Here is an 18608-nt window from a genome sequence, read left to right as displayed (position 1 = left end):
GAGCTGTGGGGCTCCTGAGCAGTGCCCCACACTGTGGGGCTGTGGCAGCAGCTCCGCACACCATTTTCAGGGGTGAAGGATGCTCTCAGCTGTTGCCTGGGCAACGGCTCCTCCTCCAGCCCACCATGTGGCTCGGGGAGCGCTCCCCCGCCTGCCTCCCCCCGCCGCCGTGGGGAGAAGGGGAAGGGGAAGGCAGCTCCCGGCCCCCGGCGCTGGCGGGGCCGGAGGCCTGGCTCCCTTCGCCCGCCCTTGCCCTGACCTGACGATGCCCGAGGGCCCCACCGTGCCCCCCATCGCTGCGGTGCCCATGCCTCAAGGGAGCATCCCGGCCCCCCCGCATGGCCGCAGCCCCCTGCCCGCCCTGGGTGCTGCTGGGGCACCCCCACAACCACCGAGCCGGCAGAGCCCGGCTGCCGTGGCCGCGCTGTGAGGTCGGATCCCAGGAGGCGAGTTCCAGCAAGGTGAGTCGGAGCCAGAGCCGAGGGAGCTTGGTGGGGCTTGGCCGGACACCGGAATCGCGCCGGTGGCGGCAGCGGGCTGCCAGCACCCGGATCGCCCAGGTCATCCCCTGGCCGGGATGGAGGAAGTCCTTCCGGCCGGGCCCCGGCAGAACAATGCGCCGTGTGTGCAGCCGCAGCGGGCGCCTGCCACCCTGCCCACGGGGAGGAAACGGCGGCGGGGTCGTGGCCTGCGTGGGGCACCCACACCCATCACCCACCCGCATCTGGCACGGCTCCCCCCTGAAACCGCGCTGCCCCGCTCCTGGCGCAGCCCCAGGGCGCAGGGAAGGGACAGCGGGGACGCTGGACCCCAAGCTTGGCACAGTCCGGAGGAGCCAGAGGGGTCTCCCATGGAGGCCACGACCACCGGCCTCAGTTACAGCAGAGAAGAGCTGGTGCCAAGCACTCGATGGCAAATGGCCGGGGGAGCCCTCGCTCAGGGGCACTCGCCCAGGACAGGCCGGCGAGGGGTCTGCCTGGGGGTATGGCACCCCAGGGGACTGGGGTGACCCCAGGACACCCAGTGCCATTTCGGCCCCTCGCTTTACTGGGGGGACCAGGCTGGCACCCCTGCCCTGCAGAGCCACGTGTCTCACTGCAGTGGCCAGATGGGCTGTGCCAGGGGCTGGCACAGGTCTTGCCAGCGCGCTGTTCTCCCTGCCTATGGCCCTGTGCTGGCCGTCACCCGGGGGAGCAGGCAGCCTTGAGAATGCTGGGGATGGATTGGGGGAACGGTGGCAGCACCCCCACGGTATCCCCAGGGCGAGTGCAGGGCTACCGACTGTGGGAGCCTGCGGCACCACCCCACCGGGCACCGCAGCGCCCTCACCCCACCCGGACCGGCAGCCGCTACCCGGGAATCCCCGGCCCCCACCCCGTGGGGCTCCCGCGGCCACCCCCGGGGATGCCCCGGCCCTCTCGCCACCGGCATCCCGCCGCCGTTCCCCTGGGGTGAGGGGGGCGATTCCCGTGTCTGTACCGGTGCGCGGCTGGTAGCCCCCGAGCAGCGGCGGGTCCCGGGGCGGGGGGTGCGGGGGGCCCGCGGATCCCTCCCCGAGCCGAGGGCGGGGCGGAGCGGCGGGGCGGGAGCCCGGGCGGGCGGGGCGGCGCGCGGCGGCGGCGCGGGAGCGCTCACCGGAGACAAAGGCAGCGCCGGGAGGCGGCGGCGGCGCCGCGCACCGGGCGCGCACCGGGCCCCCTCCCCCGCCGCCCTATGGAGCCGCCGCCCGCCGCCTGAGCCACGTGCGCCGCCGCCGCCGGTAACGGGAGCCGCGGAGGGAACGGGCGCGGCGCCTCCGCCTGTTGCGCGGTGCGGGGGCAGCGGGGCCGGGGCGGGGGCGCGCGGGGCCGCCGCCACCGGGGGCCGCGGCGGGGGCGCGCGGCGCGTACCGGGGCGCGCGTCTCCGGTCCGGCCCCGGCGGGCGCGCGCCCGGGGGAGGAGGAGGAAGAGGATGAGGAAGGGGTGCCGCGCCCGACACGGGGAGCGGGGAGGTTCCCCGCCGGCGTGTCACCCTCTGCGCGGAGGCACTGGCCAGGGATGCGATGCGGGAAGCGGCCCCCAGACCGCGGCCGGGGGCAGCGGGGTGGCCCGGGGCTACCGGCGGGGCCCGGCTCGGCGACCGCTCCGCTCTCCGGCCGGCGTGAGTGTCTCCAGCCCGGCCCCGCTCCTCCCCCAGCCCGCACGTCCTCGGCAGCCCCGCTCCCCCCGCACGCCCCAGCTACGAACGCCCCCGGTCCGCGGCGCCGCCAGCCCGCCCTGCACCGCTTCCCGGTGTTCCCCCGGCCGTCATCTGGGGGCTCGACCCAAGGCTCTTCCCGCACGGTACCTCTCCTCCCCGGGGATGCCCAGGCTGCCGGCGCGGAGCCTGTTGCAGCCGATGTGGCGAGCGCTGCCCGAATCGAGCTGGCCTCAGCCAGAGCACCCCCTCCCCAAAGACCCACATCCCGGCGCTTCCTCAGCCCACGCATTTGTCTGCGTGATGGAGCAGCCCCCGCTGCCCGCCGGAGCGTGGTCAGGGCTCCCGGTTCCTTCCTTCCCCATCGCTTCTTCCTTCCGCCGGGCTCGGCCCTCCGGCCCCGCCGGCATCCTCGGCACCCGGTGGCCCTGCCGTGGTCCCTTGCCAGCAGCGTGGCCCTGCACCTCAGGGTGATGGAGCACCCAGCATCCCTTCTCCGAGGGAGTGATGGTGTCGCCCTGGTCACCAGCCCTCCGCTGCTGTCGCTCCAGGCTCACCCTCCTCACTGCTGCTGAGCCCGTTTTCTCCCAAACCATGATAATGAGAATCCTGACGGGTGCTTACGTGCCTGCCAGCGAGCACCCATGGGTGCTGCTCGCTGCTTAGTGAGCAGCAGACCTGCCCCTGGCACACACCGTTGACATTTGGTGCTTGCCAAATTGTCACCCTGCCTAAAAGGCAAAGGTGATGGTTCCCATCACCACCACCCCGGCCCTGCATTGCTGTGTTGGGGTGCCACCATCCCCAGTGGCTGTGAGGCCAGCGATGGCTTCGGTGCACGTGCACCGGTGAATGCCACGTGCCACAGGCAGCTGGCACCTCTGCTTGTGTCCCTCCTTCTCCCCGGGTCACCCTGCTGTGTGGCAGCACAGGGATGAACTGCCTGGGCTCAACAGCCAATTTAGGGTGCACTGGGTGGGCAAAAGGAGATCCCACCCTGTCATCTTGAAGACGATGCTGTGGGATCACAGCATCCGTCTCCCACCCCAGGGTGCCCAGCAATTCTGGGCAATTCTAGGGGGACCTGCGCAGATTTGCATCCGTGGGGTAGATGGTGGGGCGTGCACGGGGTGCCAGGCACGGTTCCCCCTGGATGCGGGCGCTGAGGCGCATGTGGAGCGAGTCACCATGGGAACAGGGCGTCCACGTTTCCGTGTCGCTCACGCTCGCGTCTGTCTCGTTGCAGGGCCCCCACCCCGGCGGTCCCCCCCCAGCGATGGGCAGCGGGACCCCGGCAGCCCCCGTCCCCCCGCCGCCCGCCACCGCCGGCCCCCCGCCCCACCGCCCGCCCGGCGCACCCATGCCTGACCCACCCGCTCCAGCCCCCCCCAGCTCCATGGCGAGGACGGACCCTGACGGCAGGCTCGCCCGCGGGCCAGAGGAGACGGCGCCGGGCACGGCCCCCGGAGATGCCCTCGGCGGCCCTGACAGCATCGGGTCCTCCCTGACCCTGCCGCCGCCCTGAGCATCCCGTCCCCCCATCCCGAGGGCAGGGAGAGGCGGGGGCCTCCCCCCCGGGGCCGGCTGCCAAGATGGTGATGTCCCAGGGCACCTACACCTTCCTCACCTGCTTCGCGGGCTTCTGGCTCATCTGGGGCCTCATCGTGCTGCTGTGCTGCTTCTGCAGCTACCTGCGGCGGCGGGTGAAGCGGCAGCAGGAGGAGCGGCTGCGGGAGCAGAGCCTGCGCGCGCTGGAGATGGAGCCGCTGCACTACGAGGGTTACGGGGGCAGCCCCCCCGGCATCGCCATTCCCCACCGCCTCCGCCTCGAGCCCCACCATCACCATCACCACCCCCACCACATCCCACCCCCCCGGCCCTGGAGCTGCCGGCACGGTAAGGAGCAGGGAGGGGCTCTCGCATCCCCGCAGCACGTGCCTGCCTCTGTTTTGGGGGGGATACGACGTGAGAGCCGGGGCGCAGCGCTGACGGCAGCAGGGGTCCGGGGGGGGGCTTTGCCTTGCAGAGTCGGACCTGTCAAAGCCGCCGTGCTATGAGGAGGCGCTGCTGATGGCGGAGCCCCCCCCGCCGTACAGCGAGGTGCTGATGGACACGAGGGGGCTCTACCGCAAAATCAACGCCCCTTTCCTGAGCCATGAGCGGCTGGAGAAGCAGGAGCAGCCTCCCAGCTACAAACCCCTTTTCCTGGACGCCGGCTACGGTTCCGCGCTGCACCTGCCCCGCTCAGCCAGCCCCGGCCCTGCCTGCCCGGACCTCTACATGCAGCAGGAGTGCTCCCCACGCATGTTTCCCAGCTGGACGGACTCGGAGCTTAGCAGCAGGGACACCTACGACACGGGACCCTGGCACCTCCCGGTCTCCATGCCTCTCTTCGGCAGGACTACCGCTGTCTAACAGCGGCCACGGGGGACGCCCGGACCTTGCCATGCACCTGGGGGGGTGGGGGGCTTCGGTTGCTCGTGTCACCCCAGGGACACCCGCCCCGGCGCGGGCCATCGCCGCCGGCGCGGAAGGGGCTGGTTCCCCGTCTGGCCCCCGCCGGCCCCCCCATGGCCGGGGGCGCTGGGGACCCGGACTCTGCTCTGTTTCTTAAATTTTTTGTTTGTTACAGTTTGAGAATAAAAGTTTGTGGCTCGGGTTTGCCTCCTGGCGGGCTGGCATGGTGGGTCCGCCCCCTCCCCAAGGCAGCCGTAGCCCCCCCACTCCCAGCCCTCCCTGCCGCCCCAGCAGGCTGCAGCCCCCGTGGGAGACGCTTTATTTATTAACAGACATGAGCACACCGCCGGTACAGAACTTGTGCTTTCCAAAAAGTTTCCGGGGGGAATGGGGGGAGAGGGGCCAAGCAGGGGCCAAGCAGGGGAGGATGGGGGTCCCAGCAAAAGAGGAGTGGGGCAGGGGTAAAAGCCCCCACACCAGCTCCCTGCTGGGGTTTGGGGGGGGGGGACGCCGCTGGCTGCAGCCTTGCCTCGGTCGGGTCACTTTATTGCCATATTCATTTATTATTATTATTTCTTTTTTTTTTTTCTTTGAATTCGTGCAAAGTACTGAGGGGGCTCCCGGGGGGGCACGAAGAAAACGAGGACCCTGTCCCACAGCCGGGCAGGGGATGCGAGCGTGTGTCGTCCCCCCCAAAAGGGGCACTGGGGTATCGGGGGTGGGGGGGCTGCTAAGGGAGGGCTGGGGGGCTGACACGGCTCCTACCGACAACTTAAAAAAGAAAGGAGGAGAAGGGGGGGCTGTAAAAGGTGCCCCGGGGCAGGGTTGCAGCGGGGTGGCCCCACCCGGAGGCCTCATCCTGCGGGGCCCCAGAGGGGTGAGGGGGGCCCGGCCCCCGGCTGCAGCCCCCTCTGCCCCGCGCCGGCCGGGGCGGGCTGCCTGTGCCTGGGCTTACAGGGCCCCCCCAAAGCTCTCCTCTTCCTCGGGCAGAGGGTCTGCATCCCAGCATGTGATGTCGATCTCTGGAGGACAAGGAGAAGGATCAGGATGGCTTGGGATGCCCCAAAAAGGGACAGACTCCCCCTCCTCACTGTCCTCACTCACCTGGGGGTTTGTTGTAGAAGACGGGCTGGGGGGCTTTGGCCGACAGCTCCTCGGGCGGGGGCACCTCCTCCTCCTGGGACTGACTGAAGTAGCCCTCGCTGGCCTGGGGGGTGGGGGCAGGTTGTCAGGACCCACCCCCAGCCACCCATCATCCCCTGACCTCACCCCACAGTGATGCTCACCTGCTCCCCACGGCCCGGTGTCCCATCCTTGGGGGCCATCTCCCCATTGGTGATGGGGGGTGTCTCTCGGCCCGGGGTGTCTTCCTGGGGTGTATGCTGGCAGCCCAGATCCTGGGACTGGGGGTCCCCCTCGCCAGCTGCCTCCTCCTCATCCTCATCCTCCTGCTCTGCATCGCAGAAGGTGGCGGGGGGCTCCGGCAGCTCGTCCAGGCTCAGCAGGGCCCCCTCCTCGGGCAGCATGGCCGGGGGTGTCTCGGGGACAGGGGCAGCAGGCAGGGGCCAGGCAGCTGGGGGAGTCACCCCGTCGCTCTGCCACAGGTCGATGAGGCTCTCAGGGTTGGGGGCTTCCCCAGTTTGGGGCTCGTCAGCCACAGGTGGTAGGGAGGGCTCGGTGGGCTCCAGGGTCACCAGGTCCCCCAGGGCATCACCCCCCGCTGTCCACACTGGCCTGGGACTGGGCTCGTCCCCAGGGGGCTCGATGGCCTTGTCCTCGGGCCCCGGGAAGGGCCAGTGCTGCTCGGGCGTGGCTGGCCCGGGCTCCTGCGCGCTGGGGCTGGGGGACTCTGCAAGGAGGGGACAGCAGTCAGTGGGGATAGACAATCTCATCCAGGGCTGGGGGGACAGGGATGCAGCTCAGGGGAATGTGGAGTCCTTTGGACTGGGCACAGTATGGGGAATGCTGTAAGGATGGGCAGGGAGGGGATTGTGGCATGCACCGGGGAGTGAGGGAACATGGGGAGGGACAAGGTGATCCCCTGGGGAGTGGCAGGGAGGCAGAAAGGGCTGTGGAGGGAACGGGAGAGGTGCTCTGAGAAGATGCAGAAAGGAAATCTGGGATGCACCAGAGGATACCAAGGGGCCAGTCCCACAGCAGGGACACACGGTGACAGCAGCAGAGCTGGCTGGGGTGCCCTGGGAACGCAGTGGGGCAGAGGGGATGCACAGAGGGATACAGCAGCCCTGGCAGAACGGCGCAGATTGGGGGACCCAGCAGAGACAGCAGGGCTGCACCAGGGGATGCAGCAGGGAGGGCCGGCATGTACGGAGCAGGGGGAATGCACTGGAGATGGGGGGATGCATGGCGTGGGGTGCAGCAGGGACAGCAGGAATGCACTGGCATTAGAAATGCACTGAGGCAGCAGGGATGCAGCAATGACGGTGGGGCTGCACTGGGGAATGCAGCAGAGACGGCGGGGATGCAGCTCGGCACGGAGCAGCAGGTACGGCGGGGATGCACTGGGGGACACAGCAGATGTGGGGATGTGCTGAGGGATGCACTGAGCCATGCAAGGGCAGCCAGGGGCCTGCAGCAGAGCCGAGGGGGCCGCAGTGGGGATGTGCTGTGGGACACAGCAGAGCCAGGCGGGATACGCCGAGGGATGCGGATGGGACAGCACGGATGCACCGAGCCATGCGAGCACGGTTTGCGGGGCTGCAGCGGAGCCGGGGGGGCTGCAGTGGGGATCCCCCGGCAGCCCTGGGCAGGGGGAGGCAGCGCCAGCCCTGCGCCCACCTTTGGGCGTTGCCGGCGTCTGGTCAGCGGGCGCGCGGGTGCCCGGGTCGCCCAGCGGCGTGGCGGCCGGGCTGGCCTCGCAGGGGCTGCAGCCCGCTGCCGAGGCCTTGCGGAAGGCGTCCGACTGGCTGCCTGCAGACAAGGGAGATGGCGTGGCGTGGGGGGGATGCCCACTTTGAGGGGGTGAACCAGCACCCCAGCACTGCTCCTGTCCCACACCAACCCAGCTGTGAGCTGCCAAGTGCACATCACTGTGTACCTGCCACCACGTCGTCCCCTCCTGGGTGGCGGGGTGGAGGCTTCCATGGGTGCAGCAATCGCCACATCCCTTCGAGGTGTCCCCACCACCCCCACGAGTTTCAGCCCCCACATCTGCTGGGCAAGGGGACAGGCAGCCCCATACCTGCCTTGGTGCACACTGGCTCTGCCCATGTGGCACTCAGCTGTGCCCTGGCACAGCTTTGTGGGCACAGCTCTGAGCCCTGTCAACTGTGCCTGTGGGGGCACAGCCCTACATGGCCCCTGGAACCACCTGGCCTCTTCTGCCCCATTGGCACTCCCCACACATTCCTGGGCACAGGCTTTTCCATTCCACACTGTCTTGTGGACAGTCTTGCAGTCTTGTCCATAGCAGAGCTGTTCCATCTCCTTCTGCCCCAATGGCACAGCCTCACATGATCCTGGGCACAGCCTTTTCCACACTGCCCAATGCTGCCCCACGGGCACAGACCTGCATGGTCCAGGGCAGAGAAGTCCCTTTCCCTTTTGCCCCATCACCACATGATTCCGGCACAGCCTTTTCCACACTGCCCAACCCTGCCCCATGGGCACAATCCTGCGTGGTCCAGGGCACAGCTGTCCTATCCACTGCTGCCCCATGGGCACAGTCCATTCCATCCCACTGTGGGTCATCACCTCCCCAGGCACAGCTCTACCCTGTCCGCATCTGACCCATGGGCACAGCCTGCCCTACATCCCCCCCCAGGGGCACAGGAACCAGCATGGGGCCAGCCCCAGCAGGTCCCTGCCTGGCTGCCCGTCCCCCTGGGGGTGCCTGTCCCCCGGGGGTGCCCGTGCCGCCTCCGCTGGTCCGGTGTGCCGTGGGGCTGGGTGGGCTGTGGGGCAGCTGCCCGCGGCTCGACCCCCGGAGCTGCGCACCCGGGAGCTCCCAGCTACCTACATGGGAAGAAAGAGGAGAGATTTGGAGTGCGGTGGCAGGAGATATAGGGGAAGGGGGTCCGTGGGGGGGAGGAGGAGGAGGAGGAGGAAGAAGGTGGCCCACTGTCAGCTGTCTTTATGAAAGGACAGTGCAGACGACCTGTGAGAGAAAGACAGACAGACGGACGGACGGAGAGAGAGAGAGAGCAAAGAGATGGGTCAGTCCCTGCTCAGCGCAGTCGTGGCGGGGCTGGAGCACCAGGGCACCGGGATGGGAGCACAGCAGGGTGGAAGGCAGCGTGGTGGGAGAATGGCAGGACAAGAGGGTGGAAAGGCAGCAGGACAGAAGGATGTGAGGCAGCACAGCCTGGCCAGGTGGGGAGAGAGGCCAGGACACAGCCGTGGGAACAACTATGTGCTCAGGCACAGCACAGCCCCACAGCGTGAGCCCACGGCACAACCACGGCACGGCCAGAACACAGAGCACACAGCACGACCCACGGCACAACCCCACAGCAGTGCCCCGAGGCACAGACCACGGCACAGCCCCACAGCACAGCCCATGGCACAAGCCATGGCACACCACACGAGAACACACGTCACAGGCTCCCTCCCAGCACAGCCCCACGGCACAGCCCCCCAGCACAGCACCATGACACGGCCCCATGGCTGGAGGCACCCACCAGGACAGACAGTCCTTCCCTACATTCACAGAAAGAGTCCCAACATTGTGGGGCAGCACAGCTTCTCCATGGGGCACTCCTTGCCAGCTGGCAGCACGCTGAGTGCCCCACATTTGCCTCACTCTCTCCTGTTCCTTTTTAGCTGTCACTATGGGATGCATTCCCAAGCATCCCTGGGCCTCCAGGTGCCCACCCCCACACACTGACCACGCTGCCAGCTTGGCTGCAGGCACAGTGCTATGACAGGTGAGTGGACAGCACCCAGCTGCAGGCACACCAGGGAGCAGGGTGAGCCCCATTTCGCTGAAGACAACCTGACATCCAGCCCCCGACAAGCTGCCCCAGCTGCAGGGGCCACGTGAGGTGCAGTGGCAGTGGCAGTGATGGTGGCAGTGATGGTGGCACAGCAGAGCAGGATGTCCCCTGCAATCCTCAAACCCTTGGCACCCAGAACCACAGTGCCAGTGATGGCAGAGGGTTATCCCCTCCCCACATTGCATCCCTGGTGTTTCCACATCCCATAGCAACCCGTTGAGCTGTGACACTGCACTCACCTGTGCCCTGGTCTCCTGGTGCCCACCCCTGTGCCCACAGCCCCCCACAGCCCCTCACCTGTCCTGTGGCTGCCTGGTGAGACAGCATCACTGCTGCCCGATGCCACCCGCTCCTGCTGCTTGAAGAAGTCCCGGGGGTTGTCAGGCCGCTGAGCAATGATGGCAGCAGCCTCCTGTGGGGATGGGGGAGGGTGAGCCCCACCACCCTGGTGGTGTGGGGCTGTGGGACCACCCTGTATGCATCCCACAGCTTCATTCCCATCTACCTGTGGGCACTGCTGGATGGGGAGTGAGGACCAGCACCGGGCACGACCATCACCACACTCACCTCCACCTCTGACTCCGATTTCCTAAACTGCTGCCTGTCGTCCTCCTCTTGCTGGTCCCCCTGGGAAGAGACACATCATCACCTCCCAGGCCTGGGCACCCAGCTGGGGAAAGCCTTTCCCTGGGGACAATGTCAGTGGCAGCCCCAGCTCCAATCCTGGCCCCAGTCCTGCTGTGGCACTTACAAAAATGGACTGCTCCTTCAGGCGCTGCCGGGCCTCCTCCGCCTCCAAGCTCTGCTGCTTCCTCCTGCAGCGGGGAATGGGAGAGGTGCCGGGCATCAGCTCCTGCCAGTCCCTGCCCCAAACCCACCCTGTGAGGGACACCCGTGTGCCCAGCCAGCCTCTCAGAGCAAATTGCAGGCACCCTGTACCCACATCCCACCCGGCCCAGCCATGCCTGTGCTCCTCGATCTGCTCCTCGCGCTCCCGGTAGCGCCGTTCCCGCTCCTCCTGCTCCAGCCGCTCCTGCTCCATCCGCTCCTGCTCGAACCGCAGCCGGGCATCCAGCGCCTTTTTCCGCTCTTCCTCCTTACGCAATTCCTCCTCTTTCTGGTGGGGGGGATCAATGAGGGTGCTGCCCAGCAGCTCACCCTGCTCCCTGAGGACTACAAGCTGTTCCTCTGTATCCCACCTTTGCCTGTTCCCAGAACTGCTCCCGGTTGAGTCGCTTCATCTCCACGGTGGCATCGGTTTTCTGGTAAGTGGTGCCCTGGGACGGAGGAGAGGCAGAGGGGATGGAGGGGCTGGGATCAGTGAGGGGGATAACAGTAAGGGGCACACAGGGTGAGGGGCTGCAGTGGGCAGGAGTCCTGGGCGGGAGGGACACCCCAGTCCTGCCACCATGGCCAGCGCTGCCGTGGGGACATTACCACGGGCTCGGCGTTCTCGTCCTCGCGCAGCCGCAGGCGGTGCAGCACCGGGCTGGAGACACGGGCCAGCCCGTTGGAGAGCCGCTGCCCGATGGCCCCTGGGTCAATGTCCTCCACGCTGCTGGCGTTGACGATGACATCGACGCCCTGGGGGGGTGCAAGCAGCCATCAGGGTTCAGGATCAGTGCCACGGCAACTTCTTCTCCCTCCCCAGCGTCACCCACCTGGAAGAACTCGGCAATCTTGGCTACGTGGCTGGCACAGGCGCATTTGCGGGCGTCCGGCACGTCCTCACCCACCTGTGGCAGCCAGGGAGGGACTGAGCTGAGAGGGGCAGCAGGGTGACCCCCACCCCACTGACCACAGCAGGGCAGCTGGACTGTGGGGCACCCACAACCCCTGGCCACAGCCAGTTCCCTCACACCCAGCACAGCCCCCCTCAGCATGGCCCCCAGACTCACCCAGTTGACGAGGACATATTTGGGGAGCACAGCCTGGGGGTCCTTGACGCTGCAGAAGCCATACATCACCTTCTGAATCTCAAAGTGGCCGGAAAGCTCCAGTAAACCTCCACCTGGCACAGCACCGTCAGCCCACGTGCACCCAGCACCAGGAACAGGTGACAGGGAAAACACAGGCACAGGTGAGCCAGCAGAGGGGACAGAGGACCTTACCTCCTGATGCTGCCAGCTTCAGGTCATCAGAGCCATCCTCGTACGTGTAGAGGGCCCTGGAGAGACACCATGGGTGAGCCAAAGCCAGGAGGAGTGTGGGCCAGCACCCAACCTCCCCATCCTGCTTACACTGAGGTCAGGGTCTCCTGGGGTCTGGCTGCTTGTCCCAAAACTAGCACACAGCCACAACTCCATGTCCATCGACAGCACCAAGAGCCAGACTGCCAGGCAAAGCAGACAGGATGTGGGGCAGGGCCTATTCCCCAGCCCTTGGTGGCAGCTATGGGGAAGAGTCCCAAGTTTGGGGACAGAATAGTCTCTGAGGCACAGGGACCCACTGACTGCTGTGCTGCAAGCCAACACAGTCTCACAGCAACTTGTTCACCATTCCCTGTCCCCTAACGACCCTCCTGGCTACTGACCAGGTGTGGAGACAACCCTGTGCCCCAGTAAGGACCCGGGTCCACTCACGTGCCCGGCTGCGTGAGCCACCAGCCCAGCAGGCACCAGGCTGGGGGAGGACGCCGGAGCACCAGCAGCAGCAAATCAATGAGCCGCCAGAGTGTGATGGGGCCGTCATGGAGACTGTTCCTTGGAAACCATTCCCAGCTGATGGGAAACCCCCTGGCGCTCCCACCGTGCCCTGGCCAGCCCCTCTGGGGGCTCCGCGGGACCCCCACCAGCCAGCACCTCCCCAGAGGCACACAGCCAGCGCTGGAGGGGGGACCACGCATGCCAAATCGGTCCAGGACGGGTGGGCGAGGGGATGGATGTCGCTAGGCAACCAGCATCCTCCATCGCCATGGCAACCCCCCCATCCCAGCTGGGATGCAGCTCGCCCCGATGACGAGGTGATTAGTGGAGGGGAGCGGGGGAGGCAGGCAGGCAGTGGGGACCTGCGGGGCCTGGCAGGCACCCAAACCTGCCTGCCACCGTCACGCGCTGCACCCGGAAAGCCGGGGCCGCCCGTGCTGGATCCCCCACAGCCCTGCACCGCCGCGGGTGGGCGGCCCTGCCCATCAGCATTCGCCTGGTGGTGCCCGCACGGCGCTTTTCAGAGCCCCAAAATCCCCGCTGTGCCGAGCAAAGCCGTCCTCGCTCAGGCTTACAGCTTCAATCCACAGCCGCGGGAACAGGAATGGAGGGTCCCTACGGGCAGAGCCACCCCCAAAACAGAGCTAAAAAACAGGGAGAAGGCAGGCAGGTGCCTAAGAGGGAGAGGGCCTCCCTCTGCCTCCAGCACCCGCCGCCCCCCGAGCCCCTGGCAGGGAGCCGCAGATAATTGCACCAACAAGATTGACTTTAATCCGCACATCCCGATCCCGCTAATCGGCCGCCCCAGCCGGCGCCAGCTCTCAGGCCTGGAACAGCTGCAAAGTGCTGTCTGAGACGGCTGTGACAGGGAAGGGTGGCAAATGCAGCCCCTGATCCCTCAGGAATGGGGGAGGATGGGAGAATTGGGGGAGCCCAGAGCAGTGAGTTGGAAGCCGGCAGGGTGGTATGCAGCTGGCAGCAGACAGGAGAAAAGAAGTAGGGCAGAGTCACAGCATCACTGCCTGGGGAGCCTTGTGGGTGCTGGGGGCACCCACCACCTGCTTTTCTTCCCCAGAACTCTGCCATGCTGGGTGGTATCTGAGCACAAGGCTGCTGCCTGCACTCGGGGGTGCTCCCAGGGCAGATGGGGCTTGCTGTGGACACAGCTCAGCAGCACAGCCTGACTCCCCGCCAGAATGGAGGTTTCCATTCCAGGAGACAGGGAAGCCATGCTGGGGCCAGTAGCATCCCCAAGGGTGTCCCCAGGGACCCACAGCCCAACAGCATCCCCACAAGCCCCGGCAGTGGGGACCAGCTGTGTCACAGCAGGTGCTGTCAGCATCACGCGTTGCTTACCCCGCTTCCATGGGTTTTAAACCCTCCACCCGACCCACACAGCCCTTTCTCACCCCCGGGCTCCAGGTATGTGGGTCACCCGTGGGTGGAGATGCCCCGTGCAGCCCGGAGGGGCTCCCTGCAGCCGGGGGGCTGCACAGAGGATCCCTCATCACCCCAATCAAAGAGACCGCAGCCCCGCTGCCCTCGCATGGCCCCGCTGCTCACCAGAACAGGCAGAGCAGCATCCCCAGGTGCCAGAACGGGGCTCCCGCGGCAGCCCAGCCCCTGTGCCATGGCCAGGGAGGGGTCACATCGCCCCAGCCTCCCGCCCCAGCCCCGGCACATGTGTTTCCAATGTGGCTGGGAGCTCCAGGGAGTCGGCGTGCTCAGAAAGCAGCACCAAATTCCTTTCCGATCGAGTAATGGGCCCCAGCAGCCTTCGCGGGGCCGGGCAGGGGGAGGGGATGCTCGGACCCTCCAGGACCGGGCTGGAGCAGGGGGAATCCCAGACTAAACAGAGGGATCCCGGCCGGGCAAGAGCGTGGTATTCCCCGGTACCGGCCCAGGGCCAGGCTCTGGCACAGTGTCCTCCCTGGCTCAGCGAGGATGGGCCCTCCTCCCGGTGGGACTGACCCCATCACCTTGCCCGATGCAGTCCCACCAGCATCCCCCCTCATCCCGCACCCCTGCAGCGGGGCCTGTAGAAGGGATGCTGGCTCCACAGGCAGGGACTCGGGTGACAATGGGTGACAATGGGATGGAGTGGCTGAGGAGGATGGAGCAGCTGGGGACGATGGAGCAAACTCAGCCCCACGGATGGGGATGGCAGGGGATCACTGCCTGGTCGGGACCAGCGTTGGAGGTGTGTGTGGGGGAGCCGCCACCGGCACTCGCCTTCCCGGGAACCGATTCTGCTGCTCTCAGCAGCTTTGGCAGGGACGGCTCCTTTGCAGCGGATGCCGGGAAGCGAGATGTACCCAGGGCTGACAGCTGCCGCCTGGCCGGCAACACACACGGCGCTTGCCCACAGCGCTCTTGGGCTGACAGCGGGACTGTGGGGCCCTCCGGAGACCCCCGGGGGCTGGCAGGGACCCGGAACTGCCCAGGCCCACACAAACCTGTCCTGAGAGCAGGGACCTGGTTAGAGATAGACGTCTGACCGGCTGGCCTGTGGGTGCAGCCCAGCTGGGATGTGGGAGTCCCCGGATGGGTGGTGGGTGTATCCCGGAGGGGCGGTGGGTGCCCCTGGCTGGATGGTGGGCGCACAGTAAGCCCCCACCCCGTCCACCCCCTACCAAAAGCATCATGCACAGCATGCGCCCAGCAGCACCCCACACCGTCCAGCGCCCCGGCTCTGCCCAGCGAGACGCGCCCCAGCGTGCCGGCGGCATTCCCACCCCTCGTGCCAGAGGCACCCTGGAGGGCAGGGAGGGGATCGCGGGGCAGATGGCCCCAGGCAGCCTCCCGGCACCCGGCTGGGCTGGGAGATGCGGGTGGGCTGGCAGTGGGTGATGCTCCCTGCAGCGGGCCTGGATCCAGCCGGCCCCGACACCGGCTGCCCCGCACCGGGGTGCGGGCAAGGCGAGCAGCCGGGTTTCCCAGTGGAGAGAGCCACTCCCCTCCCCGGCTCAGCAGCAATCCCAGCCCGGCGGGGCAATCCCAGGCCGACGCACCACGACCCCCCCCCAGGGATGCACAGGGATGTGGCAGCCCAGGAGCTTGGGGGAATCTGAGGGTAGCGGGACGGGCGGGGGATGCTCGGTGCCCCCGCGGCCTCAGGCCTCGCTCCGCCGGGCAGCGGGACCGCCCGCTGCCGGGATACCGGAGGGGCCGGTCGGGAGCGGGGCCGGGCTGGGGGCGCCCCGATCTCCTCCCCATCCCCCGGCCCCCGGACGCCCCTGCCCACGGCTCCTGCTCCAGACAATGGCGAGGAACCGGTGCCGGGCCCAGCACCGGGGAGCCCCACGGGGCCCTCCCCGCCGTGCGCGAATTCCCCCGCTCCCCGCTCTCGCTGCCCGGCTGGGGGTCGCACCGGGCCGTGCCGGGGACTCCCGGCGCTCGCACGTGCCGGCCCGGCGCAGACAAAGCGGGGACCGCACCCCGGCCCGGTGCGGCGGGCAGGTGCGGGCACCGGGGGCGGCGAGCCGGGCACACCCCCCGCCGCCCCGCCCGCCTTTGTGTGCCGGGGCTCCCGGGGACGGCGGGGGGCGCAGCGCGGGGCGCGGCCGGTGTTACCGGGCGGCTCCGTGCACAAAGGGCGGCGGCGGCGGCGGGGACAAAGGGGCGGCGGCGGCGGCGGGCGCGCTCACCAGTCGGTGGGGCTGTCCTCGCCGATCACGTCCTGGTAGGAGGCGAGCAGCTCCAGGCGGTGCGCCGCGAAGCCGACGCCAGCCATGGCAGGGCCGGGATGCTGCCGGGGGACCGGAGGGACCGGCCGCCTGCCCGCCTCCGAGACACTGCCGCAGCGGCCGGGCGGAGGGGCGAGCGGCGGGGAGGCTCCGCCCGCCGCCGCGCCCGGTCCTAGCGCCGCGAACGGCGGCCCCCCTCCCCTCCCCTCCGCCCCCCCGCCCGGCCCCCGCCCCCGCCGCGCCCCCGGGGCGCCCCCAGGGCACCGCGCCGGCCGCGCCGCCCGGCCCCGAGCGGGACCCCGGGGGTGCGGGCAGCATCGCCCCCGCCCCGCGCCGCCCCCGCACACAGCTCGCCCCCGGGATCCCGCAGCTTGGGCGCTGCTCTGCCCCCGCAGCACCGCGCCCCGGCCATCCCCCGCCCCAGGGACGCTGAACTCCGGCTCAGCTCCTCCTGGGATCCTGCGCGCCGGGTGATTTCGCATCTCGGGCTCTCCTCCGCCCTGGGGACCCCGCATCCTGTGTGCCCCTCCTGGGGACTTGCACTCTGGAGACCTCTCATACTGGGTGGTCCTCTCCATCCGCAGACTCTCTCCTGGCCCACATCCTCTGTTCTCAGGGGACATGGCACACCGGGCTTCCTGAGCTGCCCTATGCCGAGCCCCCTTGTCCAAGGTTTCCCCTCCAAGGACACGGCACCGCAGGCTTTGCCCTACACACCCAGCCATGCCCTCGCTGCTTGCACAAGGGGTCAGTGGACACAGCCTTTTTGGGGGTCTTTTTGCTGCCCGTCTGTCCCTCCTTGCCCACTGCTCCCAAGCTCCCGGATCTTTCCGACCCCTGCCGACCCCCAGGCTGCGTCCACAAACACCTTTTCCAGGAGGTTTTGCCTCTGTGTGAACCCACAGCTGGTTTTACAGGGCGCAGGGCTCTGCAGGGGCTCCTGCCAGAACAGCGAGCGATTCCTTGTCCCCGGCACTGCCGCCAGCCTGGACCAGCACCGTGCTGGAGGGTCTCTGTGTCATAGCAGCAATGAAGAGCCCACAGGACCTGATTCCTGCAGGTTGGGAATGTTGTTGGAGTGACCCGTGCCCAGACAAGCCCTTCAGAGCAGCCCGTGGATGACCCCAGAGGGACACGGGACAGGGCCTGGCTCCGCCGCCCGCTCCCCCCACGCCCTCCCTGCACCAGCATTTCCGAGCGAGGCCGGAGCCGGAGCCGCCCTAAGAGGCTGTGAGAGTTTGGGAGCAGCTGTGGAGCAGCTGCCGGGGCCAGCGCGGGGGCTGGGGCCGGGGCAGGCGCCCCACAAGCAGCTCAGATGGCTTTGGGGGTGGATGTGGTGGGACCCTGTTCAGGGATGTGGTGGGAGCTCTGAGGCTGCCGCCGCCAGGCTTTGTTCTCGGAGCAGCGAGGCTGCAGCCCCTCCCCAGGCTCCACCTCCGCAGCCCACCCGAGACCCTCCTTCCGCTGCCTGTGCTCGAGCTCCTCACATGGTGCGCAGAGCTGGTGGGCAAGAGATGCCCTTGGCAAAGCGCAGAGGCACCCAGGAGGTACCGACGTCACCAAGAGGAGCCAGAGGCAACAGGGAACCAACCAGAGCCAAGCCCCCCATGAGTGCAGACCTTGCAGTGGCACAAGGGGATGCTTGGCTCTCTCCTGGGGAGAGGCAGGTTGGCTATAGCACCCTGGCTCCGTTCCACAGCTGGGCACCCCGGGGCTGATCTGGCAGAACCTGTTCCCAGACCATGCTACCCCAGCAGTCCCGCACGACTGCCTGCCCCTGCCCCTTTCCTGCCCTCCACTCACGGGTTGCTGTCCAGCCAAGCCAGGGTTGGCTCGGGGGCTGCCCACGTGGGGCCACAGCCAACTCACCTTCCCCTGTGCTTCCTCTGACCTTGGCTGCACAGCTGGGACTCACACGTGGGCACTCAGCCCTGCTCCTGCCGGCTCTGCCAGGCAGGCACCAGCTGCTTCTGTCCCTTGCTGCACCCGTGTCCTGCTGCTTCCCAGTGTGACCAGCCCATGGCTCACATCCCCCAGCCTGAGCGCCTGGCTCAGCCCCAGCCTGTCTATCCCTCAACTTTCCTCGCCCCATCTTTGATGTGCTTTTGCACTCCTGGAACTGGCAGCGAGAAGATGTGGCACCACAGCCCAGATCTGGGTGATGCCAGGAGGCATTTGGCTTCCCACAGCCAGCTCCTGCCCCCGGCAGAACCTTCCAGTAGATGAGCAAGACAATTTTCCTTACAATTGCTCATCATGGTAAGAGCTGCAATTATTAATGACCGTTCCAGCTGTCAGAGTGGAGAGGGAGGAGAACACCCGCTGCCCCCGAGCCCGTTGCAGCCGGCGTGGCCTCACACCGTCCTTGGGGACGGCAGCTGCAGCGCGCGAGCCAACGCTTGGCTGCTCCGCGCCTGACAACGCCCAGAGCTGGGGCACGTGGCCCACGCGTGCCCCGTGACTCCTCATCCCCTCTACAGGGGCAAGAGGACACTGCCGGGTATGCAGGGATGCCCACTAAGGTCTGCCCCCTTCCACATCTCTCCTTGCTGCATTTTGCCCCCCAGATTAATTACTGCCTCCACTAGTGGCCCTGCCTGCTACAAGAGGGATGACCCAGCTGACACAAGGGGTCAAGTCATGGTCTGACGTGGGCAGAGGAGGAGAAATCTGAGGCGAAGATTTTCCC

At 67.8% G+C, this 18608-nt stretch overlaps 2 protein-coding genes across 3 annotated transcripts; one reads left to right on the top strand and one right to left on the bottom strand.

Moving 5' to 3' along the window:
• Positions 1 to 4834, top strand: PRR7 (proline rich 7, synaptic). The gene is made up of 3 exons (XM_079319861.1): positions 1 to 461; positions 3423 to 4072; positions 4203 to 4834. Exons 2-3 carry the CDS (start codon positions 3769 to 3771, stop codon positions 4589 to 4591), a joined length of 693 nt encoding a protein of 230 aa, XP_079175987.1. The 5' UTR covers positions 1 to 461; positions 3423 to 3768; the 3' UTR covers positions 4592 to 4834.
• Positions 4835 to 4940: 106 nt separating this feature from the next.
• Positions 4941 to 16099, bottom strand: DBN1 (drebrin 1). 2 transcript variants are annotated; one of them, XM_079319860.1, is made up of 15 exons: positions 15881 to 16099; positions 11700 to 11755; positions 11487 to 11599; positions 11250 to 11324; positions 11026 to 11172; positions 10788 to 10865; positions 10554 to 10705; positions 10340 to 10403; positions 10156 to 10215; positions 9886 to 10000; positions 8609 to 8750; positions 7433 to 7560; positions 5920 to 6482; positions 5738 to 5840; positions 4941 to 5655 (listed from the first exon to the last, which is right to left on the bottom strand). In XM_079319860.1, exons 1-15 carry the CDS (start codon positions 15964 to 15966, stop codon positions 5585 to 5587), a joined length of 1953 nt encoding a protein of 650 aa, XP_079175986.1. In that variant the 5' UTR covers positions 15967 to 16099; the 3' UTR covers positions 4941 to 5584. The 2 variants fall into 2 exon arrangements, with proteins under 2 accessions (XP_079175986.1, XP_079175985.1); XM_079319859.1 differs by lacking the exon at positions 8609 to 8750 and having other exon boundaries at positions 7433 to 7564; positions 15881 to 16095.
• Between the last annotated feature and the right edge of the window lie 2509 nt (positions 16100 to 18608).

Source organism: Erithacus rubecula (genome assembly GCF_903797595.1).
Source record: "Erithacus rubecula genome assembly, chromosome: 16".
In the NCBI taxonomy this organism is placed as follows: Eukaryota; Metazoa; Chordata; class Aves; order Passeriformes; family Muscicapidae; genus Erithacus; species Erithacus rubecula.
The sequence above is the reverse complement of the archived record's forward strand: the minus strand, read 5'-3'. Positions and strand labels throughout refer to the sequence as shown.